The 27,843-nt window shown below is 53.8% G+C and overlaps 1 protein-coding gene across 1 annotated transcript in view; it reads left to right on the top strand.

The window, feature by feature from the left end:
- GLI2 (GLI family zinc finger 2) overlaps positions 1-27,843 on the top strand; it is a 265,688-nt gene that overhangs the window by 175,914 nt on the left and 61,931 nt on the right. Inside the window, exon 3 of the mRNA XM_034641957.1 lies at positions 23,186-23,291. Within this exon, the coding sequence (XP_034497848.1) occupies positions 23,186-23,291 (106 nt within the window). The remainder of the gene's footprint in view (positions 1-23,185; positions 23,292-27,843) is intronic.

Here is a 27,843-nt window from a genome sequence, read left to right as displayed (position 1 = left end):
TTGAAATGACTCATATTTTTCTTTTTTAGGTAAAAAGGGAAAACAGACGTTTTTGCCTGATGGGTAGAAATCTGAGCTTTGGGGCTTTGTACCAGCACAAGTCCTTTCTCACACACCCACACACTTACCCTCACCCCCCACTCCAATCTGTAAACATTTTTTAAATGTGTATTTTCTTTCAAAATAAAGCCACTTAAGCTTTACCAAAATGAGCTGCTGACATGAAATTCACATTTGGCAAACCTCTGTCATCCGTGTTTTACTGAGTGTGGACTATTGTAAATTAAGTGAAGTCGGTCTGGTTTTTTTTTTCTTCCCTTCAAATGGTTATGGAAGTGGAGCTGCTCCTAGGTAAAAGATAAATTATGGCCGGATGTAAAGAGGCATCATTTAAAAAGTGTCAGGATACAATTGGGTTCTTAAAAACCATGCAGAGCTGCTAAATTCACGTGAAAATTGAATGGTGCGGGATTGCCCAGGGTGACAGCGTCCTTGGCATTGATTTATCCCATCTGTTTGGCCAACCCATTACTCCAGGCCTCTGGTGGAGAGGCAGCGTCCACCGGGGAGGGTCCGCACGTCCCCAGCGCCCGGCTAGGCCTCTGGTGAGCACGAGGAGAGCAGGGGTCTGCAAGAGAAAGACAGTGCGCGTGGAACCCAACTTCACAAAGGAGGCATCGACAGCAAGCAAACCCTTTTTCTCATCATTTCTGATAAAATCCTGGCAGAATTCTCTTGAAGGTTGACTTCAGACTTCATTTAACCACTCCCCTCTTGTTGAGCCTCTAGGTTCCATACGGTCGTTTGGTCTTTCAGGGTCTGCTGTGATCAAAATCTCAGCGCCAGCCCCTGTCACCGCTTAGGTGTTTACCCTGGAATAGAGCAAAAGGTTAGGTCATGGAGTCCGCGGGTGTAATTCTTGAGATGGAGAACCAAGTTCTTTCTAACAGTGATTTACAGCAGGGTGCCACCTAATGCCGTTTCCAGCACCGTGTATTCTCATTAAGAAACATTTCTTGCTAATTTTTTTAGGTGGAAAATGATATTATTCAACTTTCAGGAAATCAAGACTTTTTTGTCCTTTTTTTTTTTTAATTAAAGAATCCCCTTGCTTAAGGAAGCACTGGGGATTGGGGAGCCCCAGATTGGCTGTTTCTTGCCAGAATCAGCTCACACCAGCTCATGGGAGCCATTCTCCATATTGGCCAAGGCCAGGTTCAGCGATCACCTATTGGCAGCTTGAAATCAGCCTCAGTGAGCACATTTACACCATGGAAATTGGCAAATGCTATAAGCCAGGACCCCCACCTCCGTCCAAGAATTGGTGGTCGACATCTATCAGCACATTACTGTTGCCGTTTAACACTTGCTTATAGAGAGCTTGCCGAGAAAACACACGATTTATAAGAAGAGCCCACAGTCTAATTAGGAGTAGTGCTGGTTAATTGCAGCTGTCACTCTGTGATCAAGGGCTGTATCTTTGCCGGGCTGCTAGTCCCTCAGTGGGAGAGGACACGTTTCCTGCTGGCTTGAGTATTCGAGGAAGGCTTTGAGGAAGAATGCGAACTTAAACCAGCAATCCGAGGGTGTGCAAAATCAGGAAGGAGGGAAGGCTGGGAGGCAGGGTGTGTTTGTGGGACTGTGGGGAGGCCCTCATTTCTTGTCATGGGTGAGGACTAAAATGGAAATTCCAGCTGGCCACGAACCTGGGCTATGACATTAGTCAGAGCCCCCCGGTCCCACCCACTGGGGTCTGTGCTGCCCACCCCGAGTCTCTCTCCGTGAAGGGCAGTGGTGGCAGAATGCCTGTACCTCCAGTTCCTGGCATCTGGTTCCCATTTCTTCAGAGGTTGGAGTTCACCCTCAGCAATCTGTGGCACGCATGCATTTCAAAGGAAATGCTTAATTGGTCCCCAGTGCTGGGTTTGTTTTGGTTTTGGGGGTTTTTTTGTTTTGTTTTGTTTTGTTGTTTTGTTTTGTTTTGCATCTCCCGAGGAGAAATGTGTTTTGTTGTCTTGATGGATGGGGGAGGACAGGTGGAGCTTGTGAGTATATCTGGAAGTTGCAAAAGTTGTTCATTTTGAGACTCTGTATGTAATAAATGGTTCAAGCTGAGGCAGGGGAGGGATTTATCGAAGCCCGTTCTTCATGGCAAAATTTGGGGCCAGAGAGGAAATATTCAGGGTTTGGTTTGGTTTGGTTTAAAAAGGCAATTCAGACAGTTTCCTTCGACTGTTCACCGGCTCCTTGCTAATGGGTGCTGGGTGCTGGTGACTTGCCCCCTTAGCGGCCTCGGTGAGACAGCTGGGATCTCAGTTCTGACACAATGTCCCCAGAATCTTCTGCCCTAGAACCTTTGACTGTGGCACAACCTGAAAAGACGGGTCGGCTGAGGATGTGTGAGACGAAGGAGCCCACCTCAGAGTCAGACTCAGACTCAGCCCTTGTTGGTCCTCTGTCGCCTGCCTGTCTCCCTTTCTGCAGCAGGCAACATAGACGGCATGACAGAGCTTCTAGCCACACTCGAGGTGCGCAGCGACCTGCACAGACACTGACAGAGCCAGCTGTAATGGCCAAGCGAAGATGAGCCTTCCGAGACCCCACGACCCTCCCCACTCCCTGCCTCGGCTGCTCTGCCCTTCTTTCCCATTGATCCCACGCTTCCTTGTCCCAAAGGACCCAGAAGGATTATGACAAAAGAACCTGTGGGGGAGGGCTGGCAGGAGATGCTCCCGGGGAGACAGAAGTCTGACTGGGGACGCTCCCAGGGGCCAGAGAAGTCAGGGACTGCCGAGGCAGGTGTGTGGGTAGGGAGGTGAAGTTGGGAAGAGGTTGGCAGGTGGTGGGAGAGCACTGGTGGGGGGAAGCTGCCCTCCTCAGTTCATCTCAGTCCTAGGAGTGAGTTCATCCTGTGAGGACAGCTGTGAACAATGGGCACGGTTCCACTGGTGGTACCACATGCAACCAGGAGGATGGATGGAGGCCCTGCTTGCCTTGAGTTCTGGAATGTTCTAGGATCTTCTGGAAAATGAGCACTTCGGGAACACCAAACACCATCCTTACCTGTAGGACACTGAGGTGGTGGAATGAGTTTCCTGAAGGTAGAAGCCATTCATTCATTCATTCACTCACATGTTCTTCATCCCTTGGCTGTTAACCTTTGTTGCTGTGAGGCAGCCCTGGACCATTCTTCCACCCAGCTCTGCTCATTCAAATATGACTCATTCAGATGGAAAAAGCAGGACCTGGGCTCAGAGGGCATGTTGGTTCCCGGCTCTCTGTGTGACCGCGTGACCTCTGGGTTTGGTTCCCTCCCAACAGAGACACACATCTGCCTGGCTCCTCCTGGGTGCAGTTCAGGGTGTCCGTGGGAGCGTGCATGAGCCCTGGCATGGCCGCCCGGGGAAGATCAGGTTGTGACCCAGGGCTCGCCTTCCCAGAGGAAGTGCAGCTGTTCTCCACACTCGCCCAGTGTAACCCCCCCAGGGAGCTTTTAAAAATGCTGATGTCCTGGAGCCCACCCCAGAGATTCGGTCTCAGTCGGTTGGAGCTGGGCTGGGTATTGGCCTTTTAAATCCCTGGTGTTTCTAATATGCTTCCAGGGCCTCTGATGCTCTGAGGTTGAGAAACAGGGGTTTGGGGAGTGAGGGTGACGGCCCCGCCTGCATCTGGCCCTCTGCCTGGGCCTCTGGCCCTGTGGGGAGAGGAGGGAGGTCAGCCAGCGGTGTGGGGCAGGGACATAGGAGGACGGAGAGTGTCGGAGCTGCAGGCTTTCCCTCAGCCATTAAAGTTTATTGTTGCCATGGACAGTGATTGAAAAAGGCTTTTTGCAGGACTGAAATGTGAGCAATGAAACTTGCCAGTTGATACCGACACAGGGCACTTATCTCATAAAAATATCCTCCGTGTCAAAAGGTTTCAGTAAATGTGCCTGGAAGTATTAGCAGTCATTTCTGCCAGCCTCTGGCTCCCCCGGGGCGTGCACGAGGGGCTGTAAAAGGGGGCTCTTAGTTCCTGCAAAAGAGGAGGGAGGAGGGAAGGAAGGAAGGAGAAGAGGAGGGGGAGCTCAACCACGGCCTGCTGTTAGGGGGGAAAGGACGGGTCCTTAATGCCGTACCCCACAGTTTAAGCACCCCACAGTTTAAGCGGGTGGGTGCCTGTCCCGTGGAGGGTGGGAGTGCTGCTTGCGGGAGGGGCGGCTGTGCACAAGTTTACATTCCTGTGATCTCCTTGGCTGCTCCCAGTGACCCTACAAGGGAAGGAAGTAACCTAGGACACTGAGGCTCAGAGAGGTTGTGTGACTTACCCAGGGTCACACAGCTAGTAAGGGGCAGAGTTGGGATGAGCGCCCAGAACTGCCCTCTTTCAGGATGCCCAGAGTCTGGGTGAGTTCTCACTCTGGGAGATGGATCGCCGCCAGAGGCCCAAGCTGATCTGAATAGGCCTCTGTCTTGAGCACTGTGGCTGCTCCAGTGCCTGGGCTGAGGGCATGGTTGAGGCCGAGGAAAGGTTTCCTACTTCCTACCTGCATCTGGAAGCCTCTTTGGTGGGAACACAGCTTTTCGAGTCACACTCAGGCTTCTGTTGCCCCTTTCGTTGCACTGGAGACCCAACAGAGAGCTGAACACACAGTAGGTGCTTGTGAATTGGGTGCTGGCTGCCTCCCCGAGGTCCCTGGGGACTGCTGAGGGCGTGCGCTGCACCACCACCTGTACCGCCCAGGTCTCTCCGCAGGTCTCAGTATACCCAACTCACCCCGCCCCCTGCCCCCTGCCCTTTGCAGGGCTCCGGGTACCTACCGAGCTCACTGTCATCCTGGGCGGAGCCATGTCTCCCAGTCTCCCTCTCCCTCTCTCTCTTTACACTCTCGCCTTATACAGCTCATCCTCACTCAGAGTTCCAGTCCTCACCCAGTGTCCCCCAGATCACAGCCTCCCCTTAAGGGCTGTCCCCAGCTCCGGCCTCATTTCTACAACGAGTCCCTGGATGTGGCCACCTGATGTTTCACGACATCTCAAACTCAGCAGGTCAGAAACCACCCATTTTCGGGTCCTCCAAACAGCCTTTGTCTCCTGGGTCTCCTCTCCTACTTGGGGACGCCACCCACTTCTGCCCCAAGTTAGCACCTCACCTGGGGTGCTTGACCGGACTGGCTTCTCTCTTCATTCATCCCACCTCGACTCGGCACCAAGTCCCACGGGCCCTGCAGCCCACATGGGTCATGACCCATTCCCTCTCTGCCGTCACTGCCAAGGGAGGCCCCACCCCCCTGCCCCAGAGTCCACTTCCTTCCCTCCAGCATCATCTGCACACCTCACCCTCTGTGCCCTGGGTGTAAAATGCAGACCGGATCCTGTTGCTCCCTTGCCTAAAACCTCCTCGTGTCTCCCCATCACCAGTAGGCTAATGTCTGATATCCTTAATGCTGTGTAAGAGGGGGTGCGCTCTGGCCCCACCATTCACAGCTGCCCTGCCTCTGTGCCATGGCAACACGAGCACCCCTGCTGTTTCTCTTTTTAAATTGAAGTACAGTTGACGCACAATATTATATTAGTTTCAGGCATGCAGCATAGTGACTCGACAATTACATACATTACAAAATGCTCACCAAGGTTAGACGCCATCACCGTCTGTCTCCATACGACGTTAGGATAGTATTATTGGCTTTGTCCCCTATGCTGTACTTTTCATCCCTGTGACTTATTTAATTTATAACTAGTGGTTTGTACCTTTTGATCCCCTTCACTTATCTGGCCTGTCACCCCATCCTCCTCTCCTCTGGCAAGCTTCTGTGCCTTCCTGGTCCTCTCCTCTGCTCACCTGTCACCTGTTGACCTGCGTGTCTTCTGCTGGCTGAGAGATCCTTGAGACAGGGACAGGATATTTTCCTTCCTGCGTCTCCAGAGCAGAGCCTGGGCCCAGGCCCTGCACGCATAGGCTGTAGTACGGAGAAGACAGAACTGGGAGCTTGGTGACCACCAACAACAATGAGCAGAAGTGGCCTCTCCTGCGAAGACCCCCATAGCACTGACTTGCACAGAACCATGGGGAGTGCATTTCCCGTAGCCAGGGACTTCTGCTTCTCCACTTTTCCAGCCAGCCCCACTGTAATAAGAAAGCAGTCATCACGGATGGACAAGCTGGGAAGGTGGTTAAGCCTCAGCTCTAGAAGCACAGATGAGGGTTCAAATCCTTCCTTGCTGGTTATGCGCTGTGTGATCTTGGATAAGTTACTACGCTTCGAGCTTCAGTGTCCTCATCTGTAGAATGAGGTTGTGATAGGGCCCCCCTCCCCACCCCATATGGTTGATGTGAAGAGCAAATAAATATGAATGTCAAGTGCACAGAATTCTTCCTGGCATTAGCCTTCAAAAAATGTTTGTCATTTTATGTCATTCTATAGATAATCTTTTTCTTTTCCTTTTTAAATTTTTACTTAAATTCTAGTTAGTTAATGTGTAGTGTAATGTTGGTGTCAGGAGTAGAATTTAGTGATTCGTCTCTTACATGTAACACCCAGTGTTCATCCCAGCAAGTGCCCTCCTTCATGCCCATCCCCCATCTAGCCCATCCCCCACCCGCCGCCCTCCATCAGCTCTCAGTTTGTTCTCTATTATTAAGAGTCTCTATGGTTTGCCTCCCTCTCTCTCCTTCTTTTTTTCCCCTTCCCACATGTTCATCTGTTTTGTTTCCTAAATTCCACGTATGAGTGAAATCATATGGTATTTGTCTTTCTCTGCCTGACTTAGTTCTCTTAGCATAATACACTCTAGCTCCCTCCACATTGTTGCAAATGGCAAGATTTCATTCCTTTTGATGGCTGAGTAGTATTCCATTGTATATATATACACCACATCTTCTTTCTCCTTTCATTTGTCAATGGACATTTGGGCTCACTATGTAGTCTGGAGCTGATAGTGCTGTTATAAACATCGGGGTGCATGTACCCCTTCGAATCTGTATTTTTGTATCCTTTGGGTAAATACCTAGTAGTGCAATTGCTGGATCATAGGATAGGTTCTATTTTTAACTTTTTGAGGAAGCTCCATACTGTTTTCCAGAGTGGCTGCACCGGCTTGCGTCCCCACCAACAGTGTAAGAGGGTTTCCCATTCAATAGATATTCTTAAGGAGCGCCTGGCTGGCTCAGTTGGAAGAGTGTGCGATCCTTAATCTCAGGGCTGTGAGTTTGAGCCCACGGGTGTAGAGATGACTTAAATAAATAAAACTTTAAAAAAATACTCTTGTGGGAGCATCTGGGTGGCTCAGTGGGTCGAGCATCTGCTTTTGGCTCAGGTCATGAACCCAGGGTTCTGGGATCGAGCCCTGCATGGGACTCCCTGCTCAGCAGAGAGCCTGCTTCTCCCTCTGCCCATCCCCCCCACCCCCGGTCATGGGCGCTCATGCTCTCTCTCTCTCTCTCAAATAAATACATAAAAATCTTTAAAACAATACTCTTGAGTTTTTACCACTGGGCCGCTGAGCATGGAAAAACAATATTAATACTAGAGTGAACAGTACGGACAAGGAGGCTCAATCCCCTCGCAGGCATTTATTGCTCCTCTTTCACGTTCTTGGGATGGGAGGTAGCTAGATGGCTGGCTCGTATTCAGGTGGGATGCTGCACAGGGCGTAACCTGCCCCACGGCACGGTGAGGTGAGCAGAGACTGATCACGGGGGACATCGTCCAGTGGTGATGAGGGTGGTCCTTCAAGCTCTGGTCTGGTGGTCTGTCCACTCAGCTTCGGCTTGGCTTCAGCCCAAGCAGGGCTGGGCATGGGAGCAGGGGTCCCCAGGACCAGCCAGAACATGGAGCATGGACAGGGGGTTCAGGGTGACTCGTCCATGTGCACTTGGGTAGAATAAGGAAGTGATATTCCAACTTCCTTCTGGTTGACAGCGCTGTGAGAACACCTTTCTAGAGCCCTTGTGTGTCGGGGCACTTATCTTTGGAGCATGGGGTCTGCTCCACCCTGCAGGCTCGTGCTCTGTAGACTGTTCACTCAGCATCCCTCCCAGAACCCAGAAAGAGAGAGGAACCCAGGGTGCTGGGTTCAGACTCCGCAGGTTCCAGAACTGTGGGGCAGGAGGGCCCCGTGGCCCATCTAGAATGCGGAAGAAGGGACTGTGTCTGGTTCCAAGGAGGGAAGGCTCCCCCACCCAGATCTGGCCCCAACCCCTCCCCACCCATGGGCCATGCTTGGCATCTTCCCTGAAGCTGTGGTTAGGGGGAAACCAATGTTATGGGAACAGCTCCTGGCTCTGGCTAGTGTCGCTCCCGCCCGGAGGCAGAATCAGGGTGGGTGGCTTGGTTTGGGAATCTTCTTTTGCCCGGAAGGGAAGGGGAATCAGTTACTGGGTAGGGCACAGCGTGGCTTATGGCTGGTGGAGCAGGCTGTCTGCAGAAGCGAGATGCAGGTGGACAAGGGGTTCGGATTTGTGCCCAAGTTCCTCTCCTCCTCTGCCCTTAAGGTGTGTCTCTGACCCATTGTGGGGGGTTGGGGTGCGCTGTTGTCTGTGGCTTGTGCTGAAGATCTAACCCCCAAGAGAGGGGGTGCGAGGATCGCCCAGCTCTGGGACCCTGAGTCCCCAGAAGCCAGGGGATTGCGGCATGATCGTTACCATTCCTTCTTGGGAATAAATGCACCCTCCACCTTTTGACCCACAGGGAGATCACCTGGAGGCGCCTCCCAGATGCAGGGAACCCACCTGATGCTCCCAGCCTGGCTGGGCCCTGCTGGCCTCTTCCCAAATGTGGCCCTACCATCCCCCACTTTAAGCTCTGCTCCCCCTCCCCAGCTGCCCTTCCAGGGCTCAGCCCCTCCGGCCAGCCTGTCCTCACGGCACGGGGCTCTGTGCATTTCTGTGAACTGTCTCTTGCAAAGTGCCATCTGGAGGGAAAGAGTATGAACAACTCAAGGGCCTTGGAGAAGGGACCTGGATGACACGGCCCCAAGTCTGGGAACCGGATGCTCAGAGGCAGACAGATGTAAACATCTATGTGTGGCGGGGCTGCTGTTAGGTTGTACATCCCACCTCATTTAAACCCATTTTACACATGGGGATCCCCGCTCGTCCCAGGCCACCAGGGGGTCCCACAATGCCAGGAGAGGCAGAGCTTTATGAAATAACTCATGACTTTGATGGCAGCAGCGGCTTCTCCACGTGGGGCACGAACAGGGTATGCAGGAACACCAGTCTGGTCGTATGTGGGTCCGCCCATCCCATTTCCCCCTGGGTCCCCCCAGGACCACTGATGATATCCTCAGCTTTCCTACACTGGGGTTGCTTCCTCCAGCTCCCCCGTCCCAGTCTCGACCCCCATTGGGCATCTGGTCACCCTTGCCAATGGGCCTCTGCCCATCCCAGAAGTTCGTCATGCCAGCATGCTGCTGGGGGTCTCCCAGTGGCCAGAGGCCTGAGGCAGGGTGACTGCGGGGTCCTCAGCCACCCCGTCCCTTGTCCTTCATCCTTCGGCAGGGCTTGCCGGGGCTTCTCATCCTAATCAAGGGCTGCGTTTTAATTCATGCAAATGGGAGAGGGATGGCGGCAGGGAGTCACAGACATCCATCACCCCATTTCCCGGCACCAGTCATTCATCAGCCGGGCCTTAAAGATAATACACTTTTTGTTTAAGGCAATTACTTAATCTTGACAAACTCGTGTGTTAAGCAGGGCTATTAGTGGGGCCCATCATTAATCAGTACAAAACCAGGTGGGTGCTTTTTCTGAACTGCAATCGCTCTTGGGGACCCAGGGTGGGCCCTTTGCCATCCTGACTGCCCTAATTACACAAGCAGCATGGTAACAATGAGCTTGCCGCGTGTGCTGTGGGGGCGCCGAGCCACGGGCAGGAAAGGGGCCCATTTTTAACTCCAGTCAGCACATTTTCCGAGCCAGGCAGAATGATCCATGGGGGTTATTAACAGGCACCAGGAGCACAGCTGGGGAAAACAGATAACCCCCTCCCCCGGGGCCCTCCCCAACTTGCCTCCAACTTTACGGATCCCTGGGCAGCACTTAAAAGCTGCAGCGTGAAATAGCCCTTCTGTTTGGGGGGTTGCGTTCATTTTTGGCAAGGCCCCAAGCAAAGTGGGAATACCAAGTCCAGCCGTGTGTCTCCTGGAGTTTGTTGGCTCTGGGACTCCTCCTTATGAGGTCCTATGTGTTTCTCCCTCACCCATCACACACCTGTGGCTCTGATCTCTCCAAAGCCCTGTCCCAGGCTGCCTTGCAGGGGATGCTCAACACCCAGGACAGGGCCCTGGCCTCCTCCTTGGCCTCTCATCCTATCTTCAAGAGCTCTCACTACCCTGTCCCACCTGTAGGAGCATGTCTGGAGTTCCCGTGGATGTCTGGGAGGCCCGACTCTGACACTGATTAGCTGTGTAACTGCCCCTGGCCAGCTCATGGAATTTCCATGCCTCAGTTTCCTCATCTGCAAAATGGGGATCATCACCGTATATTTCTCAGCAAGCGCTGTGAGGCTTAAATCACACGTTCAGTAAAGCTCCAGCATGCGGGAAGGCTGAGACTTTGCTGGGAGAAGCACCCCTGTGTGCAGCCTCTGAGGGGGTCCCAGCGGCTTTGCTGAGTACTCTCTGTTTGTCTGTCTGCTACTACTGCTCTCATACTTCTCTGTGCACTGGGACTTTCTCTCCTAGGTCCTAAGTTAGTTGATACAGAATGTGGGCAGCTCCTGGCCACCCCTGATAGCCACAAGGTCTCTTCTCCAGCAGTCAAAAGATTCACCCATATATGCATTCACTCACTCACTCACTCCTATTCCTCACTCCCTCAGTGCCAGGCACTGGACTCTGGCTTGGAGGAAATGATGCAGAGGGCACTCTCCTGCTTAATTTGGAGAACGGGCAGAAGAAAAGTCCAGAAAGCATCACAGACGAGGCCAGCATGATAAGAAGGGGAGGTGCTGGCTGGGGAGCGGCTTTCCAGGCAGGGTGAGCGCCCTGGCAGTGGGCTGGGAGGTGTGAAACAGCGGGAGCTTTTCTGTCCATCTGATCCTGGGGGACAGTCTGTGGGGCAGGATCAGGGGAGTGCTAGGGCTAGGCTGGGCTTTGCACTCCATTCTGCAGGCCACGGGAGGAGTTGGGGGCCGCCTGTCAAGCAGTCGGATCCCTCCTCTGGGTCCCCGTTGCTGGGGTGGAACTGGACCCACAGAGCAGAGCCGTTGCCCACAGCACCTTGCATGGGACAAACAGGCCAGGCTGCCCTCGGGTTTGTGGAAGGGCAGCTCTGGTTTCTCCAGCCCTGAGACACATTGTGTGTGGGAGTTTGCCCCTAGATTTTAAACCCTGTTTATTTTAAAGGAAGTAGACTCCATCTGCTTTTAATTCACACACTTAGCTCATCAAAATATTGTTTTGCAAGAGGTTTTTTTGATGTCCAGGAAGCCTTTGGAGTTTTTTTCCCCTCTCTCTCCCTCGTCTGTCTTACAGTCTTACTCTAGGAAATAGGATTCTGGGCCCTGCTCAGGGCCAGCGGGGTAGGTCATGAGACTGCGTTTTCTGTGCCTCAGTTTCTCCACAGCATAATAGGGAGAAATGGGCTTTTCCCAGGGGTTCTGTGGACCGGCCTCTAGTCCTGCCAGGTGGCTCTCCAGTGTCCCCAGTTAAGGGAACTGCTGTTTCCATCAGCAGCAGTGGACAGCCATGGGCTGGAGTGTGGGGAGGGGTGGGGGGAATGGCTTGGGCTGGAACCACTCTTGAGTCAGCTGGGTCCAGAATGGCGTGGAGCCAGTGCTGCCCAGGGATCCAGGCTTCTGGGAGCCTTACATGGCTTGGCTTATGGTTCCCGAGGGCCCTGCCCCGCCTGACACCCTGCATGCGCTTTGCTTCCTGGGGGCCTCTCTTATTTGTCAGAAGGTCTTAGGAGCCCATTCACCCACTGCCTTGCTCGAGGATGCCTGCCCAAGCCTGCGGGGAAGGCGGTGGGCGAGATCCAGGGCAGAGGTCAGAGTGGCGCTGCTGCCCTGCTCTCTTCTGCCCTCATGGGTCAAGGGTGTGGAAGGACGACCCTGGGAGCCCTTGTCAGTGAGATGGATGGAAGCAAGGGGAGGGAGGAAGGAAGGAAAGAAGGAAGGAGAGGAGGAAGGGAGGAAGGGAAACTGTTTGTTAATGGTATTTAAGTAACCAAATAGTTTTACAGGGAGAGAAGATTCAGAAGGGAGGAAGGGCTTTTGGAAAGATGCTCTTTGCCGTATTTTAAATGTCAGTAAGACTTTTATTAATCTAGACTAGAATTCGATATAAACAGTCAAATTTAACTGTGATAAGGCAGCCACTAGCCACACGTGGCTGCTGGGCACTTCAGGCATAGCTGGCTCCAATTGGGATGTGCGGCAAATGTAAACTACACAACAAATTTTGAAGAATCAATACAAAGAAAAGGAATATCAAACATCTTGTCAATAATTTTATATTGGTTATATGTTGACACGGTAATATTTTTGATATCCTGGGTCAGTGAAATTGGATGATTAAAAATATGACCCGTATCTTTTTAGGTGTGTTTTTTTCATGCGGCGACTAACGAATGTGAAAAACCCTATGTGCCCTGCGCCTTCTGTCTGCTGGCCAGAGCTGCATTTGAAGGGTGGCCACGTAAAGAAGAAACCAGTGGTAGCGATTGTCTTAAAGAAAAGAATCCCCTTGAGTAACATATAATCATTGGGACCATACTGACAAGGGGCTCCCGAGAAGTGGTCCTTCAGAGACCTGCTTCGGTGAAGCCTTGGTGATCTGCTGTCGAATGCAGAGAAGGAAGTAAGCAGAGCGCGCATGCTCGGAGGTGCTTGCCCGCTCTGCTTGCTGCAGATCCCGCCTCATGGTTTTGAATTTCATGGACTCACTTTGGCAAGCTCTGGCTCAGAATGCTCAGAAAGGGGGGTCTTAGCCAGCCCGGGAAAATGTCACCAGTGCCGGTGGAGACTGAGTGCCAAGGTCCCTTGAGAACCACAGCGGAGTGACCATGGACTCTTGTGGTGCTCTTGGGAGGACGAGAAGCACCCAGCTGGGGAACCTTTTCTTGCAGGAGCTCTGCAGGAAAGGGACCAGATGCTGGTGAAGGAAGCAGGTGGCAGGTGACACCTGGGGAACACATGTGGAGCAAGAGAGGTACAGACACGCTCCTGAAAGTCTAAATGGCACCCCCCATGGCAAATGGTCCTTTTAGACAGTGACAGGACAGTTGCTGGTGCAGGTTGGCAGGGGAGTCTGTGAAGGCTGACGAGACCCAGGGGGTTGCGTACGCAGCTAAACCGGACCAGTGCTGGGTCCACACGGGAGTGCTGACACCCGGCCCAGGACACAGGCACCAGCTCCCCAAGGACAGTCCCACAGGACTCCCCAAGTCCCCAGGCTGGATCCGTGCTTTCGGCAGGGTTCCTTACAGGTCTTCAGGGAAGACTTTTGAAGGCACGGTCCCCTAGGCCTCAAATCTAGTCTAGATTTTAGGGTCTGGCCTACTACTTTCTTTGGAACAGATCCCGTGGCCAGGACAGTTTTCATACTTAATCAGGCTTGACCTTCTTTGAGGTCTCTTTTGGTTCTAAGATTCTCTAGTGTGGGACCCCACTCGTGTACCCTAACAGGTGGGCAATCCGTCCCATCCCCTTACTGAAAGGGCGAGAGGTCCTGGGAGATGGCCACACGGGCACTGGCACAGGCTCTGGACGAGGGGTATTTCCTTCCTGCCTCCCAGCCGCCCTCGGACGGGGGTCCTGTCACTACCCTCGTTGTGCAGGTGAGGGAACCGAGACACAGGAAGGTTAAGTGAATCAGCGGTGGGACCAGGCTTGGCGTCCGGGTAGGCTGCAGCCTCAGGCTCCTGTGGCCTGTTCTCCCATCTTACTGCCACCGTCCGGGGAGTCTCGGTCAGGGCAAGTGGCTCTCATAAGAACACCACGCATGGGAGGGCTTCGACCACAGACTTTTAGTTCTCTGGGAAGCCTGAGATCACGGCACCAGCGCATTCCGTGTCTGGCGACGTCCCCCTTCCTGGTTTGTAGACACCTGTCTTCTCGCTGTGTCCTCACATGGCAGAGGCCTGAGGGACCCAAGGTCCCTTTTATGAGGCCACTGATCCCATTCGTGAGGGCTCCACCCTCCTGACCTAATCACCTCCCACAGGCCCCACCTCCAGACCATCGCATTGGGTATTAGGATTTGAACCTATGAATTTGGGGGGATGGCATAAACATTCAGTGTGCAGCAGAGGAGGGCAGACCCCAGGACTGCCCGGGCTCCTGTGCTGTGAGGGCCACGTGGCATTTGGTCAGGCACCCTGCTAGCCCTTGGAGTGTGCACCCCACCCCGGAGAACAGCCTCTGGGCCTCTGGCCCCGGCCCAGGGCTTCCCCTCTTTCCAGCAGGGATTTTGTCACATTTTGTCAAGCAACACCTTGGACAGGCCGGCCTGCAGCTCCGGGGTGGGCGGTGTGCCCTGGTGGGTCCAGCCTGGGCCCTGATCCCGGCAAGCTCCGTGTGGGGGCAGGTCTGACTGTGAGCAGCAGCGAGGCTTCAGCCTGCCGGACACCAGCCAGCTAGTGGTGTTGGAATTTCCTGTCTCATTTTAACTCCCCCCACCCTGCTCCCCCCAAGTGAGACAGAACCGCTTTTTAATTGCATGCTGTGGAGTGCCATTCAGGATATTATTATTCTTATTAAGTGCTTCCTGTAGGGTGGGGCCTGGGCATCAGTTGGGGCCTCTGGAGGCAGCCTGTCCCAGGGGCTTATTATTGGGAATAATGGTGCCATTTGCATAAACCCCGGAAGTAGATTTGCCTGGACGCTGGGAATGAGGCTCTCCCGGACACTTCTACACTTTCCTGCCCGCTAGCTCTGACGCTTTGGCCGCTCCTTCGGTCCCGCTGGGAGAGGACTTGGCCATCGGAGTCCCCACGTCTGAGGGGCTGGCCTGTATCCTGTCCAAGCTTCCAAGTGAACTGAGGCCACCCCACGCGAAGGGAGGAATGCACACGTACCGTCCCCCGTGGCCTCTCCCAGCCCCAGCTGGTACGTCCGCTACATTCCTGGTGATGGTCAACGCCTTTGCCGCTGCCGCCGGCAAAGGGGCTGGCACGGTGGTCGCCAGGATCTGACCATCACACCCAAGGCTGTCTCAAACATCCGTCATGTTAAGCTTCTCCAGATGCGGACACTCACAAGCTGGTACAATGCGGAGCAGGCATGAATATGAGAAATCATATTTTCTTATTTCCCAGTGCAAGTGGGAACTCTGGAAGTATAAAAAGTTCAGGTAGGCCAGGGGCTTTTCAAGGGTGGTCCCTGATAAGCTGTGTGAACATCCCCTGGGCGCTTGTTATAAATGTAGATTCTCGGGCCCTCCCGGGAGCCGGAGCTCTGGGGACGGAGCGCAGCGACGGTATTCGAACACCCCTCCTGTGACTCTTGGTTCCGAGCAGAGCTGTTGTTGGCACCTGGTAGGTGTTCCATGGTGGGCCTCTTGTTATGTGTTACACGTCATTTAGTCTCCGGGGGGACCCTTGAAAGAGGCTTTCCTAATCCTGTGTCTGCAGGAGCGGTCCCATGGCTTAGCTAGGAGTCACCTTCTCACAGCTCTGGGCCCTGGTAGGACTGAGGCCTCTGAGCTCTGTCCACACTGCCTCCGAACCTGAAGAATCCATCATCCTCCCCTTCCTTCCAGCCCCCCCCCCCCAGTCTTGGCCTCTAGGGCCCAGTTCCCAAACCGCCTCTTCCAGGGAGACTGCCTGGCTGCTCTGGGTGCCACAGACATCTCCCTTCCCCGACTCCAAGGCCATTCTGGCGTTCTGGAGCCTGCTGAATCACAGGGGGTCGGCCTCCAGCTTTGCGGATGGCCTCTCCAGAGTGCCCTGCTGCGAGCCCGACAGGACAGGCAGGGACTGTGCGGCTGGGCCCTCCCGCATTGACTTTGTGGGGGAAGCCTCAGGTGGGCTGGTGGGCCGAGAGAGTGCCCTCCATCCTCCGGGCTGTGTAGGCCAAGGATTGAGAGTTCTGCCCTGGCAGGTGGGCAGCTTCCCTGTGGATTCTGGAGAAGGCTGAAGAGCTATACCTGCTGGGGCCCAAAGTCTGTGCAGGTCAAGGCCACCTCAAGCCCACCTCAGAGGGGGACCATGTGTGTGGGCTGCATGGTGTCCTGAAGCCAGACCCGTGCAGCTAAGGGAAGGATCGTGCCATCTCTTCTTCGGAGCTGGTGCTGTCATTTCTGTCATTTCTGGTATCTTCCGGGAAGCCTTTAGCTATAGAATCCCCGGGAAGTGGGCCCAGGATCTCCCTAGGAACGGGAGAGAACGTGGAGTCCTGCCCTGTGGGATTTGTGACAAGCTCAGCTTCAACGGCTGAAATGTAGACTATAGCCGAGCTGGTAACCGGCTAGCATCCAGCATCAGCTGCAGGGCCAGCCAATCATCCGGGGCCAGCCGCACAGAATATAAGGTGCCAATCGCTGTCCCTTTCCTGCACAATTAACCGTTTTCATTTTGTAGAGCATCTTCGCATTTCTGTTCCCCAAAGGGTTAAGCAGTTCAGCCGACCAAGTTAGGTCTTCAGGGTGGAACCAAGAGTAGCATCCTCTCTCTATTGGGGTGGGAGAGGCCTCCCCAAAGGCACACTTGCCCAGGCCATCAATGCCCCCTTGCTTCCTAGAGGGGAGCGGTAGGTTTGGTTAAGGAAATGGGATCACACAAGGGGTCCAGTCCTTGGAACGGCCGCCCTCCTGCGCATGGGAGGTGTCACCTGCCTGGGACGTGATCCCACCCGCTTCCGCCTTGGGCTTCCCGGGGGCTGACTTACCGCTGCTGGGCAGGGTGATGGGGCTAAAGGCACATGAGGAGGGGGTACCTTTTTTTAAAACCCACTTTGACAACAGATTTCCCAGTGCTGTTCGCTGAACCCATCAGGCCACCTGCAGGCCCCCTCCCCAGCACCAGCACAGACGCGAGGGACAGAATGGTGGAAGACAGTGGAGTCGGGAGTTGCCAGTCTGAGGCTCGAGCAGATGCACCGTGTGGGAATGGGGGCGCGGTCAGCAGGGATCCATTTGTGGAAGACCTTTTTGGCAATGTTCCCGAGCCTGTGACGCATCCTCTCTGCCCGTCCCCGCTCTATCGCGCAGTGAGTCGGGGAGCACCGAGTCCTACGGGATGCACACCGAGCCGTGGATGCCGCGTCTGAGTGCCTGCCTGATATGTCTCGGCGTCCCTTACACCAAGGAGCGGGGCCCTTGTTCGCATTTCCTCCGAGACTCACGGCAGTGAGGGAGGGAAGTGCCACTTGCTGATTTTTATGCCCTGTGCCACACACTGTAAAGATGCAGTACAACGGCAAGGGTTCGTGCTGTTCCCACTGTGCAGATGAAGACTTGTCACTTGTTAGCGATGATGAAACCTGGGTTCACACCCAAGTCTGTGGGGACTTCCGGCTCATGTGCTTCTTACCCCATCCCAAGCTCCATAGACCATGGGACATGTCATCTCCCTTAAGACCGTCATTTGACTGATGTGCACCCCAGGAACAATCTGGATTTCAATCTAACTATAAAGTACACCGTGTTTGACCTCAAGCCCACTCGTGTGCCCATTTCCCTTTCCTCCACATGAGTACCTTCCTTCTCCAAAGATACAGGTGTCTCCGGCTGCCCGGGTCCTTCCGTTAAGGGGAAAGCGACCTGGTAAGTCATCTGCACTTTAGTGTGAATTTGTTTCCGTGACTTTCCCAAGTTCCATTTGCTTTTTAAGAAAACCAATAAAACCACTGCAGTGGATGTGACTTACGATGCAAGGAATTGTAAGGGAAAGGAACATGATCCATTAGTCTTTAACGGGGAATCCCAAGGAGAGTCCCCCATAGTGCAAGAGAAATTGGAGGCCAAGAAGCCCTTTCCTGACCCCCTAGAGTCATGCCAAATTGGAATGCTCCATTTCAGCTTATTAGAGGCAGCCTGGAGCCCATCAGAGTGTCTCTGATGCAGCCACAGCACTGGCGAGCACAGCAACCGTGGGGCACGGGCCAGCTGCCAAGGATATGGGGATCCACACCCTGCCCTGGCCCTTGGCCTCCCTCCCAGGGCCCTGGAGACTGCACTGGCATGTGTTTCTGCCTCACCGGAACTCGGACCTGTATTGTGCTAGGACCAGGCCTCCCTCCAGAGACACCTGCCGGCATCTCCCCTCGGTCAGTGCCAGGGCAATGCAGCCCTTGGCGCAGAAACCATTTGCTTCCCTGGTCCCAGGCCCAGAGCATATCGGCCCACGTGCTCCGAGCTAATTGCCTCTTGTGGTCTTAATGAAATGACCACAGTAAATGAAGACCATGCTAATCTCTAGGGAGTGGACAGCCCAGAGGGCCGGGTGTTCCTAACACGTCCAGTCTGTTCTGGAAGATGGCTACTTTCACCTCACCAGCCCCTCCGGCTCTGGGCCAGCTTCTCCGGCCCTCTCGGAGCTCAGTCCTCAGGGCAGCGCCTCCGTGTTGTAGCAACACATGATTTCATCCGAGGAGAATTCCTCCGGCTGCTGACACAGCTGCCCGGTCATGTTTCAATGACCCAATTTTCCTGATTCTGTGTCTGAACCCTCGGCTGACCCCGCCCCATCCTCTCGGGCAGAAATCTACAGGAGTGACTATTAATGGGACGTTAACTAGACCTGGGCTTCCAGGGGAGTGTCCTCTGTGTCCCCTCATGTTAGACCAGGGACACTGCCGAGGCCAGCAAACCCTCACCCCTGGGACCACCAGCCAAGGACCATCTGGCTTTTAAACCTTAGCACAGAAAGATTCGGAGTTTAAAAATTAACATCAAGGCCCCACCGTCCTCAGCTCCCCAGACTAGTCGTCTTTCCGTGTAGGATCAAAAACAAATGTGCATTTTCTTCAGAGGGGCAGGGGTGATCCATAGAAAATTCCCAGCTTAGAGTTTCTTCCCCAGAAACTTAAAAAGAGAGCCATTTCTTTGAAATGACATATGGGGTGTGTGTGTGTGTGTGTGTGTGTGTGTTTCCCCTACCCCACCCCTGCCGGAAGGACATGATTTAGTTTGCATTTTTTTTTTTAACTTAAAAAAAGAGCCCGCAATGAAAACAATGTGTGGAAGGATCTCATTCAATATGTCACTTGAAGGCAGCTCTTGCTTTTTATGGGTGTCTTCGTATTTCTTGGGTGCTGCGGACGGCCTCTGGACTGACTGATTTCTTGCCAGAGTCCAAAGGGGAATTTCTCCTCCCGCAGCCGGGCGGAAGGGCTCTGAGCGAAGCGTTCAATTCTAAATGAGGGGCGCACGGGGACAGTCCATGCCAGTCTGAAACGGTCCTGAGACCTCAGATGGGCCTGATCAACCTTCACCCCTTGGATGGCCTGGGGTGCACAGTTGGCCTCAGAGACAGCTGGCAGGGGGCTCAGGGGACAACGGGGGGCTGGTGGGCTGAGTGCATCCGGAAGGGTCACTGGTCCCTAGTAGTGAGTTGTACGGATAGGGCCGCAGTGGTGCAGAAGTGCCTGTACCCCAGGCTCCTGTGTCCTGCTCAGGGATCCCTCCAGAGACCTCCGCATGTCACTGGCTGGGACAAGCATGGCTTTTTCTCCGGGGACCAGGTGACCATTCACAAACAGCAGGTCTGTCCTGGTAGGAAGGAACTTAAAGCCCGTCTAATTCCCATTGTACATATGGTAACATAACGCCCGGAGAGGAGACACAATTTCTCCAGTGTCCCATGGCCTGGCCTGCAGCCCCAAGTTATGAGAAAGCCACTTCTGCTGGTGATCTCCACAGCCAGCACCCCAGGGATCCGGCAGAAAGCGGGGTGCAGCCTCAGCTGCAGGAGGACTCCGGGGGTGGCTCTGTGTCTTATGCCTCTTCCCAGAAGCCCCAGGCTCCAACTTCCCCATCTCACTCTCTCTCTCCCTCTCTAACACACACATACACACGTATGCACACACACATATACAGCAGCTTGCTTCAGCCCTGGTATCACCTCCATTTCGTGTTCGCCTGGTCAGTGACTGTGAGCACTTCATTCCCGCAGATTTGATAGCTCTCGAGACCCGGGTGAAGTCACATTAACCGTGAGAAGAGCCCTCAGAGCTGGTGAGGTCGAGGGGAAGGTCTGGGCACTGCGGGCATTAGGGCACTGCCTTCCGCTTCGACAGGTGACAAGAGGAGGGAAGAAAGGAGCACATCTGCGTGCTGGGGGACGGCCCGTGGGAGGACCAGGAATTCTGGGGTGAATGCCCCCTGGGGTGCTGTGAAGAGCCAGGAATTGATATCTGCAAAGTGCTGAGACCAGGGCCCAGGGCTGCGTGAGCATTTGTTAAATATAATACATACCCAAGTTGGGACCAGAAGGACCCTCGGGATCACCCTTGCACCCACGGACTGCCTCGGAGGATTCATTTTGGCTGGGCAGAGGGAAAAGCCCATGACCACCTAGCTGTGCTGGGCCTTGGATTCTCCTCCAGGTTCTGTTCTTTTTCAGCTTTGTGACTTTGGGCTGAAATCACTCATAGCCTCCCTTTCCTCATCTGTTTAATGGGCACAGTAACACCTACCCTGTCTGCCTCAAGGAGCTTTTGGGTATGCAGGAAAACACTCAGAAACACACAAAAGCAAACTATTTTTATTTTATTAACAATATTATAATCCGCTCTGCCTGGCCACATTAAAAAGAAAAATCCAAAGGCCCTTTCCTAACCATCTGGGGAGCTGGACATGGCTTCTCTGCTGATTCCCCCTGGGGTTCAGGGAAGGTCAGCTCGACTTCCAATCCGCAAGCAGGCCAGCACTGACCCTCTACCCTCCCCGGGTTTTCAGGGAGCTGTGAGCACCGTGTCCCACACGGCACAGCGAGTAAAATGGTGTATTCACAGGGGAATAGGGATTGTGGGGCTCCAAGCATTAGTGATAATTGTCTCCTGCAGTAGTAACATTTATGGAGTGTTCCTCAGAGCCACAGACCCTGGGCTAAGCACGGCCCCTGCAGGAACCTCTTATCTGCAGAGTAACCACAGCGGTGACTCAGAGAAGGAGAACAGCAGCTCTGCTCTCAGGGTCTCTGACTCCCAGGGCTGCCTGGGCCATCCCGTCACTGCCACCAGAGTCACACCCAGCCTCACCACTCAGGGGACATAGGCGGGCCTAAGGGCATGGGGTGATCATTCCAGCCATCGCCGGCTCTGCAAATGAGGGCCCGACCAGAGGAATGGGACAGCATGGCTGCTGTCGTGTGTGACGGCCATGTGTGCCCTTGGAGCCCAAGATTTGTGGAGTCTGTGTTTGGCAAATTGACTTAATCAGGGTAAGAAGATTCGCTTTTTTTGTTCTCAGTACCCATGGAAGGTGCCAGTTTTGGGGAACAATGAAGATAAATTTGAGTATATAAAAATTAAGGTTAAAACTTCAGAAGGAAATTTAAGGATTCTTTTAAGGACTCATGGTGTTCGGGGCCCCTGGACGGCTCAGTCAGTGGGATGTGCAACTTCTTGATCTTGGGGTTGTGAGTCTGAGCTCCACGTTGGGGGTAAAGATTACTAAAAAACTAAATATATATATATATATATATTTTATGAGAGGGAGTATGCATGAGATGGGGTGGGGAGGGCAGAGGGAGAGAGAGACTGTTAAGCAGACTTCACACCCAGCACGGAGCCGGATGAGGGGCTCCATTTCACAACCCTGAGATCACACCTGAGCTGAAATCCAGAGTCGGACACTCAACTGACTGAGCCACCCAGGTGCCCCAAGTAGATGGATCACCAGACGTCTGTCCATACAGTGGAATGCCATTCAGCCTTAAAAAGGAACTTCTGACACATAGCATACCAGATGAACCTTGAAGACATTATGCTAAGTGACATGTGCTAAACAGAAAAGGACAAATACCATACGATTCCACCCATTTGAGTTACGTAGAATAGTCAGATTCATGGCAACAGAAAGGCGAATGGTGGTCGCAGGGGGGGCCGGGGCAGAGGAGGAATGGGGAGTTAGTGTTTAATGAGGACAGAGTCTCGGCTGGGGAAGATGGAAAAGTTCTGGAAATGAATGTTGGTTGCCCACCAATTTGAATGTATAAATACCACCAAGCCGTACTCTTAAAAATTGTTCAAATGTAAATTTTGTTACATGTATTTGACCACAATAAAAAAAAAGAATTCATAGTGCTTATAGGACAGGGCTGGGACCTGTTTGCATGGAAACCGTTAGCAGAATTAGGTGTCTACATTCCTTACAGTAGGCTGGGCAGTCCACTGACCTGTCCACTCGAGAAACACACCCCCCATCTCTTGCAAGGGTTCTGCGTTCAGACTACGCACGCACGCCCGCTGGCCCGTGGCCTTCAGCCTGAGTAAGAGCTGACTGAGAAATCTCCGCTTCTTAGCCCTTTTCCCAGTCTAACTACTTTTTAAAGAGGCTTGTTTTCCTAAAGCCTATAATTACGTTTGCCTCCAGGGGACCCAGGAATTTTTTTTTTTTTAAATAAGCAAAGAGCATCCTACAATTATCGTGATGATTTGTTGAGGGCAGGCCAAGTGCAGACGGGAGGCTGACACGACTCTGGAAGCGAGGCTCACGTGCTGGCGTCTGCGTCTTGGAGGCACCCACCAGCTCCCTTGGGGGTCAGTCATTAATACGAAGAGCTGGAGAATTAGCAGGCCCACGTAGGTGTCCCGTTGTGTGCCGCCAACAGAACGGGGCAGGCAGCTCGGCGGGCTTGGGCCTTCCTGAGGCTGGCCGCAGCCGGGAGTGGGCCCCGGCTTCACAGATGGTTCTAGGTAAATATTTCCAGCCAGGGTGACTGCAGCATCCGGATGCCATAACCCAGGGCTGCTCCAGCCACACGCAGCCCAGGCCGAGATGGGCAGCAGCCTGTCGGCTCTGTCAGCCCTGATTTGCGGCTGAGCCTGTAATCTGCCCGAGTTCAAAGAGCGCTTAGCTGCTTGTCTTTGACAAGAGCGCAGTTGGGGATCTTTTATGTGAAAGATGTAGGATTCTCGGGCTGACTTTGATTATTTATTCATCCCCCTCCGTGGGTGTGTGATAGCCAGGGCACCGCGGAGCCCCCTGTCCTGGCTACTCTTGCTCTGAAATTCGTTGAGCTTTAAAGCCCTTTGAAAATTGCTTTTTGAGGGAGGGGAAAAGTTTTTGAAGGCCTGTTTCTCTCTCCCACTCCACAGTGCCACAGCACCTTTTGCCACCGCTCCATGCGCCCTTACCGCTTGACATGAGACACCAGGAGGGAAGGTACCATTATGAGCCCCACTCTGTCCACGGCGTGCACGGGTAAGTTCTGCCCTCCACCCACCGGCCCGGCATGTGGTCACCTGCCACGGGGGAGGCGGCAGCCTCAGCCACCTCTCCAGCCTCTGTCTGTCTTTCTGGAGTTCCCGATCTGCACTGTCCTGAGCCGACAGTCATCTTTGCCACCAGGAGTGCCCTGACCCGGGACCCTGGGTGAATGTGTAGGTGGGACGTGAACACCCAGCTCCCTCTGGTTACCTGAGAAGAAAGCCCTGCTCAGCTCGCACATCCCCGCTGCCAAGGCTGTGGGCTGTCCTGGTGTAACCGTGGCACCGTGGGGCTCTGTGTGCACCCATGCAGTGGGAATTCCCTCCAGGCCAAAGGCCATCTATAAGTACGGTGACCTCAGGGGCACCTGGGTGGCTCAGTTGGTTAAGCGTTTACCTTCGGCTGAGGTCATGATCACAGGGTCCTGGGATCGAGCCCCACTTTGGGCTCCCTGTTCAGCAGAAAGCCTGCTTCTCCCTCTGCCTCTGCCCCTCCCCCCCCCGCTCGTGCTCTCTCTCTCTCTCACTTGCTCTATCTCAAATAAATAAATACAATTAAAAAAATAATAATAAGTACAGTGACCTTAGTTATACGTTGTCGCAGTATAATAATTCATGGCTCCCTTTTAACATGTCCCAATTTAGACACTGTGCTACAGAGACACCCTGCTGATAAGGACAGGCTCCCTGTTACACTTTGGGGCCTCCTCCCACTCCCTGCTTTGAGGCCCCCAGGTGGAAGGGATGTGTCCCAGTATCGTCTCACTAAGCCTAATCCTGTCCCTCATTCTCACCTAAGGCCTCGAAGCCTGTGGCTAATGTCACTTTTCTTGGTCTTTATGACTCAAAGACTGGGCCCCACGCTACCCCATCCATTCTGCTTCCAGAGGAGAGGCTGAAGCCTTTGCCCTACCCCCACATCTCTGCCGCTTCCCACACCTGCCTTGGAGGGAACCTGCTGCAAAGGGTCAGCTGGTCCCAGGGCCCCTCTGGACCCACTCTCATCTGTCCATGCCAAGCTGCTGTTCAGGGTTCTAGCACCCACAGCCCTGCCACAGGTCCCCGTGCCTCTGCTCCTGCTGCCCCCCTCCCTGGAATGTTCCACTGGGGGCACCAGGATCCCCCACACTGAGTGGGACCCCTTCCCTGGAATGATCTGTTTTCCCACCTGCCCCCCAGCAGGCTCTGAGCGTCCCTCTCATTGCTGCCTTGCCAGTGGCTGGCGCATATTAGGCCCGTGATCAGTGCTCGCTGAGTGAGGGCACGCTCCACCCATCCCACCCGCTGAAGACAAACCCTCCTTCCTGCCTCTCCCACCTCCTGCCTGAATGGAGTCAGTAAATTCCTGCTGAGCACTCCCCATGTTCAAAGCGAGCACTGTGCCTGATGACGAGGCCGGTGACTGAGAAGGTCCCAGCCCTTGGGCACCTCCCGTTTCTGGGCACCCGTTGCCGACTCCCCGAGGCAGAGCAAATCGGGGACTTTTCTTTTTTAAAAAAGCATCTTTCACTGTGAAATAATTTCACACCTGGGAACACAGTTGCAAAAACAGTACAAAGATTTCCATGATCCCCTCCGCTGGGCTCCCCCAGGGTTCACGTTCCACATGAGCAAAGACTGATACAGGGTCATTAACTGACTTGTAAACCTTATCCACATTTCCTCAGTGGCCCCACTCATGTCTTTTTTCCCGTACAGGATGCGGCTTTTGCATTTCGTGGTCAAACCTCCTTTAATCCGGGATAGTGGCTTAGTTTCTCTTGTCTTTCATGACTTTCACCCTCTCGAAGAGGACAGGCCAGTACCAAACGTACAGGAGTCCTCAATTGGGGACACTTGCGTGAATTTGCCTCATGATTAAATTCAGAATAAGCATTTTGGGAGTAATAGCATCAGGGTGGTGCTGTGTCCTCCCTAGTGTGTCCTGCCAGGAGACTCACGAAGGCAATAGTTCTCATCACTGGAGGTGTTTGGTTTTCTCACCACTGCAACTCAGTTAAGTTGAGGTCTGCTGGGTTTCTCCACTTTAAAGTTGGTCCTTTTGTCATTAATAAGTATCTTGGGGGAGGGGCTGAGACTTTGCTAATATATAAATATCCTGTGTCTTATCAAATTTTCACCTACTAACTTTAACACGCATCGACGGTTCTTAACAGAAACCGTAATTACTAGTGTTTTCCAAGGGGTGATTTTGTTTCCATCCTTCCTTCCACATTTTTTGCCTGGAATTCTCCCCTAAGGAATAGTTCCTTCTCTTCCCCCCCATTTCTTTCTTTCTTTGATTATTTATTTATAATAAATGCATAGAGAGGTGTGTTATTCTGAGTTAAGCTCTGTTGTCGTTATTTTTGTGTGGTTGAAATGGTCCCAGATTTAGACATCGGGAGTCCTCTCAAGTTGTCTCTCGGGTCCTTTCAAATGTTGGAAACTTCTCATTTCATGTCAATGTGTGTCGCTGGTTCTCGCTTGACAAGAGCCTGCTGCTGGCACCTGTGCCCACCTGTTGGCGATGGGGCCCTTTCAGCCCTCTGCCCGCCTCCCAGCCCCCCCCAGCTGCTGGGGCTGAGACCACAGCTCCGGCAGCTGGCTTCCGGGGGTTGCGAGTGTTTGGAACCAATGGGTGACCCAAAAATGGCTCAGTTGGTGGCATCTGAGCATCGAAGGAAAATCAATGGGGATTGGAATTGCTGACTTTCTGCTCTTGCGAAGTGCTGGGCTGGTTCTGTGACAGAGATCCTGGGCATAGCAGGCCCGCAGGGAGGGGCCCCCTGCAAGGGGCTAGGCACTGGTCAGAGACACGGGCTGTGCTGGTCGCTCCCTGGAGGCACAGTCCACACAGGTTGGCATCACTGTGAGGTGACCGTCTTGGCTCCCATGTCCCCACATGCCTAGCGACCACCACAGAGCTGTAAGTACACCCCACCATTGATGACTGCCATGTCCCCTAACCATTTCAACCTTCACGCGCCTCATCTCCCTTAACCCTCTCACAACCCTGTGAGATGGGCATTTTGTATCATTCCATTTTACAGAAGAAGGAACTGAGGCAGCAAGGAGAGGGTTAACCACCAGGGTTGCCTGCTTATGTAGTCGGAGGGTTAGAAATCTAATTACTACCTCCTCAGCCCAAGCCTCGTCCCCCTGGGAGCCTGTGAGGAATGCAGATTCTCAGGCCCCAGGCCCAATGATGAGTCAGAAACACTGAGGTGGGGCTCATGTTTGGTGTTTAACATGCCCCCCAGGGATGCTGCTGCAGGCAAGGCCCTGGCACTGGATAGGGGGCCCTCGGTCTTGTCCCCAGCTTGGGCTAGTGGAGAGCTAGAAGACAGTCCCTGAGTCTTCTCCAGGCTTTGCTGTTAAGCAGCTCTGGGTTGGACGCAAGTCACGTCCCCTCTCTGGGCCTGCTTCCTTCCTGGCCAGGGAGAGATGGGGTACGGGCAGAGAACCTGGAGAAACAGAAGGCCTTCATGGCAGGCAGCAGGGGGGGTCTGGCCAAGCCAGTGGGCCTGTGGAAATGGCCTCGTCTCTCACTGGCCCGGATGACTCTTTTTTTTTTTTAAAGATTTTATTTATTTATTCGACAGAGATAGAGACAGCCAGCGAGAGAGGGAACACAAGCAGGGGGGAGTGGGAGAGGAAGAAGCAGGCTCATAGCAGAGGAGCCTGATGTGGGGCTCGATCCCATAACGCCGGGATCACGCCCTGAGCCGAAGGCAGACGCCCAACCGCCGTGCCACCCAGGCGCCCCCGGCCCGGATGACTCTTGAACCAGACTCGATGCCTGAAGGGGGGGTGTATCAGTCTGCTGTTGCTGCTGTCACAGATTACCCAGTGGCTTAAAACGATACTGACTGACTCTGCAGGGCAAAAGTCTGGCGTAAGTCACAGTGTTGGCAGGGCTGGTTCCTTCTGAAGACTCCAGCAGAGACTCTATTTCCTTGACTTTCCTAGTTTCTGGAGGCCACCTGTGTGCCTCAGCCGGGGACCCATGCCTCTGGTCACCTTGCCTTCTTCCACCGATTCTGTCCTTGCATCCTTCTTCCACTTCTGTAATGCTTTTCTCCCTCTGCCTCTCTTCTAAAGGCACCTGCCATGGCTTTGAGGGCCCACCCGGGGAATCCAAGATAATCTTCCTGTCTCCAGATCCTTAACTGCATCACATCTGCAAAGTCCCTTTTCCCCTCGAAGGTTACGGTCGCGGATTCCAGAGATTAGGGCATGGAGGGCTCTGGGGCTTATTTCGGATCAGCAAGCCTCAGTGGCCAGCGTGGCATCCCCCAGTAGAATACAATAAGGGGTGTCAACAGCGTGTCAGGGCCTCGGGGGCCAGGCTCCTTCCGGGAGGCTGCTGCGCGATATTGACGATATTGACGGCCTCGTGAGCGCAGGTGCTGAGCTTCAGGGAAGCGCACCGACTTGCCCCATGTCATCCCTCAAGGCGGGCGCGCTGGCCTCCCCGCCCCAGCCAGGGACCGGCTTTCCTGGTTAACACCCAAGTGAGGATGGGCAGCAGCACTGTGTTCCCAGAGCCCCGCGCCCTGCCGGGG

The sequence above is a fragment of the Ailuropoda melanoleuca genome, chromosome 2 (genome assembly GCF_002007445.2).
Source record: "Ailuropoda melanoleuca isolate Jingjing chromosome 2, ASM200744v2, whole genome shotgun sequence".
Taxonomy (NCBI): Eukaryota; Metazoa; Chordata; class Mammalia; order Carnivora; family Ursidae; genus Ailuropoda; species Ailuropoda melanoleuca.
Note: the sequence above shows the minus strand (reverse complement) of the source record. Positions and strands in the feature narration are given on the sequence as shown.